Here is a 13413-nt window from a genome sequence, read left to right as displayed (position 1 = left end):
CACTCCTACTTGTACTGTGTATTTCCCATGGATCCACACTCATTTCAGAAGCCCTGCTGTAGACAACTCCAACTCAATCCACAAAAGAGCTCTGCTTTGTGTACAAACATTAGGCAGACTCCAGCTGTCTCCTTACACAGGCACAAATGAAAGTTGTCATGTTCACATAAATGCAGTTCAGAAACAATAATGTACTACAATCTCCTTTATTATTTTAAAAACGGTTTTATTCTGTATATTTAGAAACGTGTAATTTTAATAACTGCAGAGAAAAAAAAAAATCAGCCACACCTGAATAGCTAATAACTCATTAACAGAATGCAGTGGTATATTATCTAAACAGTAGTAGTGCCATTGTGCCGTAATAAATCGTCTATTAGTAAAAAAATACATTTCAGGGCACATAGTACAGCATCCTTATGACAAATTACAGTAGGGATACTTTTCAAGAATTTAATCAAAGTAGAGAATTCCGAGTTATATTCTTTAAATGCAGCACTTTAAAAGGTAACAACTTTGTGCATTTTTTTAAAAATGTCCTTGTTCATATATTGTAGAAATGCTGCTTTATTGCTGCAGATGTCAAAGTTCAAGGCTCAAAAGGTATGAGAATACAAAGATATCCTTAAGAAACTTTGTTTTTATATATATTTATATATATATAAAAAGGTAAAGCTTATAAAAGTTAATTTACAAACCAGGAACAAAAGTAGTATGCACGCATTATATACAAGCAGTCTAACACATCTATAAATTTTCAAATGCATAGCAGAAAACATACCATCATTTTCTTCTGGTTCTCTTCTGGCTGATAAACACAAACAATACTCATTCTCTAAACCAAACTCACAAGTTGTTGTTCTGTGGTTTCCCCCCCCTCTTTCCCCAGTCTCTAATGAGAGACCTCATGCTAGGTAAGCACAAAAGCCGTACGAACTCAATACAGAGAACTAAGAGAGCTAAGACTATTAAAAACATGAGGGTAAGGCATCCCTGCTGGTTAATAGGTCTGAAATAACGTGGTTAAATTTACAAATCCACAGAGGCAACTGAACCATAGTCATCCCTCATGCTTTTCCCCCTCCCCCCTGTTCTCATGACAATGTTTCCATATACAGTAAGTAGATATGTTTACAGTAGCCTCTCAGCAGAGGAAAGGATCTGAACTGTGCTACCCCAAGTTGATTGCCATTCCACTGGACACGTACACCAGAAATCGTTTAAAAACCAGAGACCAAAATGTAGTCTTGTGAGTTACAAACACACAGCCATAAAAATGCAGGCCAAATTCTGTGTTTTAACCAGTGAGTATGAATCAAATTCATATAGTTCCATTGGTTCTTTCAGATTTTAAACAATAAAACACTAGTAGTGCCCTTTAAAAAAATAAAAATAAAAATAAAATACCCACGAAAGAACAACCAAACAAAGCATACAGATCCTGCAAAACCCCCACCTTGTTCCCACTGTACCCTCCTCCCTGCTTGTGGCATGTATTGTGACCATGGCTCAAAGAGTGTACTTGCTAAACCATTGTTAGTTAAAGCAAGATGCTTAAACACTAAGATCCATTATCACTTAGAGAACAGTTAATACTTGATAGAGTGGTTCAGTTTATATATAAGGTCCATCTCAGTTTCACATTATTTACTCAATCAGCTAACTTAGTATTTAGAAGTGGTCAATTAGGACTGAGACACAGTTTGCTCCAACAAGATAGTTTGGATCCCCGGGAAGAGACTTGTTCTGCCAGGTTTTGGGCTCACCTGTGGGAGGAAAACACAATGCTGGTGTTTAGTATCTGCTGTCAAACAGTGTACATCTTGAACAACCGAGCTTTTGGACAGGAGTGTCTAAGTTTTGAATCAACACTGGTCTGGGTTTTATGTTTGTTTGCTTGGGGGCTGTTGTTTTGGTTTGGTTTTTTTAAACCCTGCAGTTTATGTTATTAATGAAACAATAACCCTTTACTTCCATGTAACATTGGAAAGATCAGTTATTCAAAACAGATGCTGTGGCACTTGGGAATTGTTAAATACAAGTCATTCTACAGCACCAAGGTAGTGCTTTCCATTTGAGAAGTGTTAACAGTGTATCGGGTATTCACTGGCTCTTTCCAAAACTGCCAAGAAAAGTAAGACATTTTCAAAGCTAATCTGGGCAGGATGCATTTGAAATTTCTTCAAACAGTTCTGAACACAGGTAAGTCAAATCACAAGTTATGACACACTGGTAGTTTTCTATTATGAAAACTATAGTAGACAAGACTGTAGTTATTTTACAGCTACATCCAGTATACTCATTTAGAAGTTTGAAATACTGACATTCTAAAAAGAATTCTAGTTAACTGGTATGTACTTCATCTTTACAACAGATCTTACCCACTCATGGTCAAAGGTTCTGCGTAACATTCTGTTACAAGGCAAAGTCATCAGTTGCCATCTCACCAAACAAAGGTTATACTCCATCTGCACAGCCAATTGTTTTTCGAGTATCTAAACTTAAAACCACTACTAAATGCTGCCACTGCATACAAGGTATTATCATTGCACTGTGGTAGAACAGTGAAATATGCACTCAGTTCTCTTAAGCCTTCCAGATAACTGACAAGAAATAGCTTGGCCGAAACAGATCTGCCTTGAGAAACGTGCAACGAGCTACAGAACCCAGTCACACAGACTGCAAACACATGAGACCTCTCTATTAATTAAGACTGATGTAAATTCCACAATTTTCTTGAAGAACTCATGAAAACATAATGAAGTACACAATGCACTGGTGTGGAGTGATGTCAACATCTGATGCGGGGACGAAGAATAGAAGTGGCCTTTGTACAGTTAAGAGAGTGCAAACAGAGAGTGCGAACAGCTAAGACTACTTGTTTCAGTCAAGAAGCTCAATAATGCTGGAGAAGTTTTCATTTTACAGATGTAGGGAAAGCCATTCAGAACTTCACATGAACAAATATATTTGGGAGAAGGGTAAAACAGGACTATAGGACAACAAGGTCCTAGTCTTGCCCATGAAACAAATAGCAGCCAATCTTCCAATCCTTCCTCCTAAATACACAGTAAGGATTAGACTGTAGCCAGTGCATCCTCTACCTGTTGAGGAAGTTCTTACCATACTTACATAGAACTGCTTTGGAAAAATAAAAAATAAAAAATACAATCCTCCAGATTTTTTTACCGATACATTCTAATAAATGTGGCCATAAAAGGCAACTCTTTTTCCCAAGTCAGTTTTAATACCAGCATCATTCAAGCTTTTGAAGGGGTTTAACGTATCAATATACGAGGCTTAAATGCAGCAGGAAGATGTTAGTAAGTGCAAATGAATGTCACTTTTAGGACAGAACATGGATACATTGAGAAAAGATGAGGTAGAGCAGACAACTGAAGAGAGAAAAAACCCAGAATTCTATAAGCTGTTTTTATAAAGCCACCTCAAAAATCAGAGTCCCATAAGCAACTAATTTAGAAAGAGAGAAAACAATTATTTATTTAAGACACAGTATGGTCTACTTACATATCATAAGACAGAATTGCCTAATTTTGACGTTTGTCTCAAAAAAAGCAATGTTATGATATACATCCCATTTCAGATTAACAGAATGTGGTGTTAAATTTACAGTACAGAAAGTGTTAGGGCTTAAATATACACGCTCTTGCTCTCACCCACACATGCGCGCGTGCACACACACATCCCACTTTGCAAAGGGAGAAAAATGTCTCAGTAGCTTCGGTTATTGTTCAGATCATTTTAGTTCTCTCCCTTCACTTCAAGTAAGTTCATGAACAGGTGCTATTAGTTACAAAGGAAGGTCGTGTCATTTTTGTACACAGTTGTCATATCTTTTGGGACCCTATAATTTATAAGTTTGGGTTTTAACACTGCCATTGTATACTCACATTGTTAAATAGATGCATGCAACACGTGCATATAATAGCTTGTAAAAAACAACTGAAAATTATTGCCATTAAACTTCTAGGTTACTGAATCCCATCAAGGGGATTGATGCTTTAATCTTTCAAAGCATCAGTGCTTTGGTGTTGACAGTGATAGATACATTAGTGACAGAAGATATGCATACATGGTGGCTTAAATGCTCTATACAGAATTACATCATTCAGTCATTACTTAGATCATACATACACAGTAATGGTTTGAAACTTCCACCATAAATTTTGAAAGTAGCTGAATAAAACCTTAAGACTTTTTCCCCAGATGTGCAAATATTCCTTTTTAAAATCTCTGTAACCTCACAGCCATTTCATGAAATTGCTTGAAACGTGCCCAGAATTCTCAATTAGGCTCCTCACTGAAAATTTCAGCCAATACATTCTCCCCTCATCCCAGAAAGCCAGAGTGAGGTAAAAAGGAACAGGTAAATTAAATTACAACCTAGTTGCAACTTTTACTATCAACCAGAAAATTCTGGGTAAAAGGCAGTAGAGGAGAAATAGGCAGAAGCAACCAAGAAAAGTCTTGTGGAAAATCCAGCTACATTAGAATGAATTGCAAATGCTTTTACTGAACACTGTAGTTTTCTTAAATGACCCAATTGTTAGCATCAACTTGCACACGTGGAAACAGTTAACAAGCGTTAAATCATGATTTATGAGCATGCAGGTTGTTAAGATTTGCAGAGTCCTATATGGTTAATTAAGCAACAGACAAACAACAGTTATGTTACAAAGGCCAATCAGAGGTACATATAATTTCCTCTCAGTTTTAGTGCGACTATCATTTCAAGTGTGTTCAGCTGTAGCAGTCCTCAAGAAAGAAGACAGAATAGAAAAATACAATTATATTTAATAGACTAGAGATATTATTCTTTTTCTGCTATCATGGTTTTAGCTATGAACTGGCACCATGAGTAAATGTAAGAAAGACATTTGTAATGGAAGTGAAATGGGAGAATCTTGACACAAATACAATGATTGAGTTCTTTGTATTACACAGCATCACCTTTAGCCAAATTAACTTAAATTATACGATAGCACCCAAAAGCCCCAAAAGGACAGAGGGAGGACAGCATACCCGACGAGGAGTCAGAGGATTTTAGAGCAAAAGACCAACCATCAGGGGTCATAGACGCACAGTGTGGCAGGCGCAGCTCCACTGGCTTCAGGAATTTTAGTCCATGAGGCCCACACATTACCAAGGGGCTAAGAAGTGTTTCACCTGTATTTAAGAGAAAGAAGAACCTGTTAATGATTCTTCATGAAACAGATTCAAAGTATTACATAATTACATTGCACAGCTACTCAGCAATTTATAGAGAAAAATATGAGCCTTTTGACCTGTCAGGAAAGAACAGCACCTAGCAAGACTTGCTCATTGTCTCTTTGAGAGTATTCAATTGGCTTTTCAATGGAATGTATCATAATTTCTGAATTAAAAAAGATAAACAAGTGTGATAATTAAATCATGTTGGGTCTGGGCTTTTTTTGGCCACTCATTTCTGAGCATGTGCATCAAAACAAACAAATCCCCAAATCTGTAAGGAGTTTGTTCATATTTCTCTCTGCAGTATAGCTGCAATGTTCTGCCTGTATTGATTTATGGCACACTGGGCTGAATAGAGCCTATGACCCTTGTTCTAACAGTCAAAATATAAGCATACAAATATATAGGTCTATTCTCAGTTTAAAAATCCAAACATTAATGTAAGATTATTCAGTTAATGAATACCCCTATGTTTAGTTCATAAAGATTCAAAGTAACTGCAGATTGCAACCAATGCTTTAACTGCGGATTTATTAAATAAACCCATTTAGCTTCTTGAAAATTCAGAATCTGACAGGTGAGAAAAATACATGTACACTGGACTAGTGGTATGAAAGACAGACTTACTATGAAAAAGTTGCTTAACTAAAGACACTGTTCAACCTTTATGAATAAGACTGTCAGGAAAATATTTATATAAAAGAACACTTTTCAAAACCATGAAAAAAAATTAAAATGCGAAGTATTTTCAAGTATTGAAGTAAATTCTAGATATTAAACTCAAATTAGTTCCTGCTTAGTGCTTTTGGTTCTAACTGGGAGATGAAGTATTTCTAATAAGAAAGCCCAGAATAAATCCCTGCACTGTGAGGGAAGCTACATTTTCAAAGATACTTAAAATTAATTTAGAACCTTCTTTAGTGCACTAGCTAAGTTTTAAATCAGTACTTAAGTCTACAAATTCAATATTCACAAGTTATAATTCAGGGCCTCCATCTTGCAACTTTCAATATTGAGCAATTATTGCTTCCCTTACACTTCTTGCAAAATGTACACTATATCTTCATACAGAAATGTTATATATTGAAGTGTATTACAGTATTTTTATTATTTAATTTTGCCGTTAGAGAAGAACTGTAATAAATAACATAATACTGTTTACTATTTTACTGTTTACTCTTTAATTGTATTAAATAACATAATAATAGTTAAATAATCAAGAGCCAGCTCTTACCTTTCTCTTTGTCCAAAGGTGGAAGTATACTGTTGTCTCTGCAGACTTTGAAATATATTTCTTGCTCTATTCCCTCTGGAATGGCTCCTTGTGGTATAATAATACTAACTCCAGTCTCTATAGAGCTCAATACACCACCATTGCTGTTAAATACACCTCTTGCCGTGGCTACAACAGTGTGTCCATCTTCTTCCTCCTCATCCTCAAGTGCTGAAGGGCTGAATGCAAGACAGAAAGCCTAGCAGTTTTATCAGTATTTTCCTCCTGAAAGTCAATGGCATACTTGCCTCTAGCATTTTAGAAGAGCACAGCCTAGAGGAGACTAGCGCTGATTTTTAGAATTAGAATTATAGTAATAATCTTTCAACTATAGTATCAACAGAAATTGGAAGCACAGAAAGTACAGAAGCAAATCTGCATTTCTCACAAGTTTCACAGATAAACTGCTATAGATGTGCTAGTGGAAAGAAAAAAGCAGCAGCTTACCTTACAGGAATGGCTTTAGGCACAGCATTAACATTATTTGGTTGATATTTAGGCTTGTCGACCTGTACAGCATAGGTATCCAATCCACTATCAAACTCAGGAGGCTGTGATGAGCTGTGTGCTTTCAAAATTGGTTGAGGAGAATTTGGAGATTTTGATGGCAACTCTGGTTTATGCTGAGCTTCATTTGGCAAGAGATTATGGTTGAATTTAGGACTTTCAAACTTGCGCTCAAAGGGTCTTGCAGCACTAGTGTAAGGTTTTGTTGTAAAGCGATTGTAAGAAGGAGTGACTGTTTTCTGTATCTGTTCAGTTCCATTAATGGGGCCTTTGTCAGGGAAGCTTTTCTGAGGGTAAAACGTGGACTGCACAGTGTCCTCTCTAGAGGATCTGAAAACTGCTGGCTTATTCTGAGGTGGAGGAGGGTCAGACACAGAGTTAACTGCAATGCAAATAAAAATACCGAAACTTGTCAGTGCCCATCAGGAATGTATGTATAGTCACATACACTATGAATACATTTTAGTCGATTGTTAATCTATTTTATATAATACATATAGGTTCAGTTTAGCTCTCTTAGATCATTTATCCTCTTATTACATTTTGCATGTTCAGGCAAGTTATCTGAAGTTTCATTAAATAGGTAAATTGCATACAATGGTATGACCTTTCAATAAAAAGGTTAGACTGATTTACCATGACAAAAAAAAAAAAACCCACCACCCAAAACCCCTGAAACAAAACAAAAACATAACTGAAAACAAACAGAAAGCCAAAAACCAGTACTGCAATGCTATCATACACTCACACAAATGGGAAAACTCAGCTGGACCGGACAGTTCTCACAATGTGAAAACAAACCCAATTTTTTCTCCTATTTTCAGACACCTACAGTTATTACTCATGCCTAAAGAATTCTGGTCCAGTGCACTAGAGAGATGTAGATTCTCCAAGTATTAGAAATTTTACTTTATCTTTGCTGAGACATCTACATATGGAAAAGACAGTTACAGAAACTGTTTAACACCTGGAAGTTAGTTTCGGATAGGATCACCAATTATTTCACAATTATTTCACTCAATCTCACTATAATAAAAGCTATTTTCACCAATAATTATTCCACATTTCAGTTAAAGAACACCACAATTACCCATTCAGACATGCTGAAGCAACCACATAAGCATCTGACAAGTGTTACCACATGAGACAAGTTAGCTTTCCAAGTGCTCACCTTCAGAAAGTGCAGGCTTATGATGTGCTGGGAGAGACAGGACAGGACTATTAATTGACTGAGGCTGCGTATACTGGACTGCAGAAGCAGGAGGAGGAGTTGTAACTTGAGGGATTGGCTCATAGCGTTTTTCACCAACAGACCTTTCTGTTGATTCACTATCGGTTGTTTTCCCCCTGTTGAAATAAGAAAAAAACAACCCACAATTGACTGTTTAGTTTCATCAGGAGTCTCTCAGCTCCTGCATCCACTGTAATTTCTTTTTTCTTCTATGATCACCCGATTTCCATTTCTTCCTATAAATACTAAAATAGGATTTTCTTTATATCCTGTCCAAGTATAAAAACATTTACTGATAAGCACAAGAGATTAAGACAACATTCAATCTTTAGAAGAAGATTAGTAACACAAACCATGGCAAACAAAAGGCAGATGACATTTCAGGTGTATTTGCATAATTTCTTAAAAGATCTTAATTTTTCAATTTCATTTGGGGTAATTTAAATGAAAACGTGTTCTCTAATTTAGCAGATCTTCAAAACGAAAATGTAAACCCACTTTTTGGGTTTTTTGGAGGGTTGAGGGGGGGTGGACTTTAATGAAAAGCGTAATTAGCCAATAAGAAAATGGATTCTAGTTCAACTTTCCTAAATACACCTAGTATTTGAACAATGCCATCTTAATTAGAGATGTAATCAGCTTAAGCTTCACTAGCTTTATGTGCATAGCGTAGATAATGATTAAAAGTTATTTTCAAAACAATTCTTCTTATACTCGAAATATTTGTTCAGAAATTTTTTTAGGTCAGGAAATTATAAATGCTGAAAGGCCTTGAATTTTGGACACAGATTGCACTTTCAAAATTTGCATGTTGAAAGTTTTAAGTGCACATAATGCCTGTGATGAAAAGTAACAGTGAAGAGGACACCTGAAAACATCCTCACATCAACAACAGTCTTACCACTTGATGTTCCTTTTCAAGTAGTCATAGCTAGTGTAAGAGCCAAGAAATCTAGGTGATGGCAAAGCAAACAGCAATAGAAGAATGAAAGAAAATAGTCATTCTATTTTGAGCATATTATTTCTCCATACTTCTTATGCTAGTCCTAGCAGCTTTCATATGACAAGGTTGTTGAAACAAAGTCACACTACTTTTAACGGTGATGTTTCTGATATCTTTACCATATACATATATACAAGGAACACCTACTGAATTTAATGAGATTTTGTCAGTGAATTAAGAAATGGTCAAGATCTCAAATGAACAGATATTGAGAAAGAACAAACAAGATTACACTAAGCCATGTGTTACAATCTGTACCAAAGTTATTCAATCTATTGAGAAAAGTGAGCAAAATCTAAGTCCCATGTTCTAACAACCTCTCATGGTCCAATCTGCTTTGATTTTATCAGTCTTAACATACACAGAATGATTATAGCTTTGTACTGCAGATCATGTACTGTGGGTACATTTATAGCAAATGTTTCTGAAGCATTCTGAGTTCATCCAATAGCAAAGCCTACAACATAAAAATATTTCTGTGTTCAGCAATTCCTAGAAGGATATCTTAGAACAACTGTTTATGAATACAAGAAGAGACACAAAACTGCAAGTATATTGATCACTTTCCCCTGATTTTTAACAGTTATCTTGCTTACATGTTGCAAGAAAATACGTTTTACATTAGGACTGCTTTCCCTCATTGCTTCACTTTCTGTACACTCTTAAAAAATGTAACAGGCAATTTTAGACACCATCAGGCTTACAGTTAAGTATGTTACACAATGAAGAAAAGGGATGATCAACTTTTGAAAGTCTGCTTGATGACCATATGAATGTCATGCTCAGTGAGCTAAACAGCATCCTTACGAACAGCTCTACAATCAGTGTTTCAAAAAAAAGATCATTTCAGATCTGCTGTATAAGCTTCTGTTCCCACTGATTTATATAAAGCCATTCACCCAACAACAGAAGATATTATTGTATGCTTACTCACTAGTGCCTTTATTCCAGGCAGGTAGTTGCTGCCTTCTCAGGAAACAGCCCACCTGAATTCACTACCCCCCAGAGGGGAATATTAAACAGGGGAGCACAGCACTGCAGAAGACCACAGAAAAAAACCCAAACCAACACACTCCACACCTCATCAGAATTCTCTGCGAGCTGAGAAATACGGAAGGTTGTTCATTTTAATGGAGGGAGCAGAAGACAGCTGTGACAACACACCAGCACCAAGTTGTGCTTAATATAGAATCACAGAATCACATGGTTGGAAAGGACCTTAAGATCATCTAGTTCCAACCCCCTGCCATGGGCAGGGACACCTCATACTAAACCATCTCACCCAAGGCTCTGTCCAGCCTGCCCTCGAACACCACGAGGGATGGAGCATTCACAACCTCCCTGGGCAACCCATTCCAGTGCCTCATCACCCTTACAGGAAAGAATTTCTTCCTTATATCCAATTTAAACTTCCCCTGTTTAAGTTTTAACCCATTACCCCTTGTCCTGTCACTACAGTCCTTGACGAAGAGTCCCTCCCCAGCATCCCTATAGGCCCCCTTCAGGTACTGGAAGGCTGCTATGAGGTCTCCACGCAGCCTTCTCTTCTCCAGGCTGAACAGCCCCAACTTCCTCAGCCTGTCTTCATACGGGAGATGCTCCAGTCCCCTGATCATCCTCGTGGCCCTCCTCTGGACTTGTTCCAGCAGTTCCATGTCCTTTTTATGTTGAGGACACCAGAACTGCACACAATACTCCAGGTGAGGTCTCACAAGAGCAGAGTAGAGGGGCAGGATCACCTCCTTCGACCTGCTGGTCACGCTCCTTTTGATGCAGCCCAGGGTACGGTTGGCTTTCTGGGCTGTGAGCGCACACTGAAGCCGGCCCATGTTCATTTTCTCATCAGCCAACACCCCCAAGGTCCTTCTCTGCAGGGCTGCTCTGAATCTCTTTCCTGCCCAACCTGTAGCTGTGCCTGGGATTGCTCTGACGCAGGTGTAGGACCTTGCACGTGGCATGGTTAAACTTCATAAGGTTGGCATCAGCCCACCTTACAGCACATTCTTCTGTTGTAAACTCCTAAGGGTCAGCCACAATCTCAACCACATAATCCAGAATCTGTATGCAGTGCAAGTAGCCCACAACAAAATGACTGCTTACAACTTCTAAGTGTGTAAGAGAAGTTCCTATAATTCTTGATGTGCTGTTTTCTAAGCTGTTTCCCACTTCACTTTCTTATTTAAAAAAAACATTACTTTACTTTGAAAGGAAGCTGAAAGGAACCAGTGAGCAGCAGGTTATAAGCTTCAGTGCACAGTAGAACACTTACCAAACTGCACTGCTGACCTTCAGTTCCCATTCAAAAACTCTAGCTCTGTGACAGGCATTTAAAGAGTTCAGCTAGAGCAGTTTAAAAGTTTAATATAGGACGCTGTTCCTTCCTGGCTCCTCAGATGGGGCCGTAACTGATTATGTGAGTACTCTTAACCCTACTCAATACACAACTTAGATAAACTACCTCATTTTGCAGCACGTCAAGCTACTGCATCTATCTACACTGAACCAAGCACGAACAAATCCACTACTTTCAACCACTGGGGTAGCTTCATAAATTGCTCCAGCTACATCCACTGAAACATCCATTTACAAGTTCTACTATTTTCTCACATCAAGACAAACTATCCCTTATTCCACAGTTCTGACAACTCTAGCATGCACATATGGAATTGCCCATACAAAGCAGCTTTACTAATGCATAATTTCCTAAATGATGCTAATAAAACCTTAACATAGAATCATAGAATCAGAATAGTTAGGGTTGGAAGGGACCTCAAGATCATCTAGTTCCAACTCCTCTGCCATGGGCAGGGACACCTCACACTAAAACAAATTAAGAGTAAAAAAAATTGTACATATGTAATGGGAAAAATACATACTTTCACACTACTTAGTGACAAAGAACTTTGCATAATTTAATGTTTAACATTAATTCATAAAACTGAAAAAGCTGTAGCTATTTCCTCATGAATAAATAAAATTGGTCCTCTGTACCCAGCACACATTACACAGATTATGCAGGAACTAGCAATTGCATCATCGACAGTTCCTGTATCACCCAAATTTAGTCCTGTTTATTTTTAGAAGAGTTTATTCCCAGAACAGCCATTACCATATAAATTGACTGGAAAAATAAATGAGTAACAAACAAGTAGCAGGGTATAAACTGGAAGCTGTCAGAAGGAGAGTACTAAATATGAATGCTTTCTCGATACAGCAATTGTTCTGTTTCCACACATGGACACTGCAGTATGCTTCTAGAGACAGTACTGTCCAATTGACTTGTCTTCTTGTTCATCTCTTTCCACTTTCTTCCATTAATATTTTATTCTATGTCTATTTGTACGGGGTAAATTTTCTTTCCCACATCTGTCCCTTCCTGCTAAGGGTTACATTCTTTCATAAAGAAAAAACAACACATTTTTGTCCCCTGACATTTGAAACTATCAGCCTTAAAACCAGGATTAACCTCATTCGTCTGCGGCAGTAAGACGTCACCTTCCCAAAAATACAAGCCCTGAAGTTATACCCTAAGTCACAAAGAAAACAAGAGAAGAACTGAGCAGCCAAAGAATGGAAGTGTCACGGCAGACAGAAATAGCAGGTAGAACTACAGAACAATGTCCCTCAGCTACTAGCTGTTCTGCAGCAAAAATCAGTAGTTGTGTGCGTCTCTCACGTTTTTTGCTGTGTTACAACACTACAGAGGATAACAGAAGTACATCAAAAGCTTACAACACTACATCTGAAGAATTTTACAATCTTCACAATTACTTGATAAAAGCTTACAACATAGCTCCCAAAGCATTACTTGCATTTACAATGACAACACAACCCATGCCTACAGAACAAAATAGACAATCTATGGGTAACATTGTTTTTTGTGCATGGAAACATAATTCTGAAAGCTACTGTAAGGCACTGAGGCCTGCTAAGACCTTTTTTAGGTGTCCTTCTATAATGCCCAGAGAGTAGGAAAAACATGCTCCCATCTTTCCATCAGAAGACACTGGGCAAGTGAAGAGGAAAGATAAAAAAAAAAATCCTTGAATCAGAATCAGAACTGGTTATACAACACTATACACATTTCTCCCTTGACATCTAAAAAACTAAAATAAGAAATAATTAACATATGTAGACTTTTTGATCAGAAAAGTGAATCCCTTAAAA

At 37.4% G+C, this 13413-nt stretch overlaps 1 protein-coding gene across 6 annotated transcripts in view; it reads right to left on the bottom strand.

The window, feature by feature from the left end:
* Nucleotides 1-190: 190 nt before the first annotated feature.
* TJP1 (tight junction protein 1) overlaps nucleotides 191-13413 on the bottom strand; it is a 74141-nt gene continuing 60918 nt past the window's right edge. For 3 of the 6 annotated variants that reach the window (XM_065689089.1, XM_065689093.1, XM_065689091.1), the window contains 5 exons: nucleotides 8184-8359; nucleotides 6953-7394; nucleotides 6467-6684; nucleotides 5044-5187; nucleotides 191-1766 (listed from right to left, as the gene is read on the bottom strand). In XM_065689089.1, the coding sequence (XP_065545161.1) occupies nucleotides 1672-1766; nucleotides 5044-5187; nucleotides 6467-6684; nucleotides 6953-7394; nucleotides 8184-8359 (1075 nt within the window). In that variant the 3' untranslated portion in view covers nucleotides 191-1671. The remainder of the gene's footprint in view (nucleotides 1767-5043; nucleotides 5188-6466; nucleotides 6685-6952; nucleotides 7395-8183; nucleotides 8360-13413) is intronic. The other 3 variants (XM_065689092.1, XM_065689094.1, XM_065689090.1) reach the window with 2 other exon arrangements.

Source organism: Lathamus discolor, chromosome 8 (assembly GCF_037157495.1).
Source record: "Lathamus discolor isolate bLatDis1 chromosome 8, bLatDis1.hap1, whole genome shotgun sequence".
NCBI lineage: Eukaryota > Metazoa > Chordata > Aves > Psittaciformes > Psittacidae > Lathamus > Lathamus discolor.
Note: the sequence above shows the minus strand (reverse complement) of the source record. Positions and strands in the feature narration are given on the sequence as shown.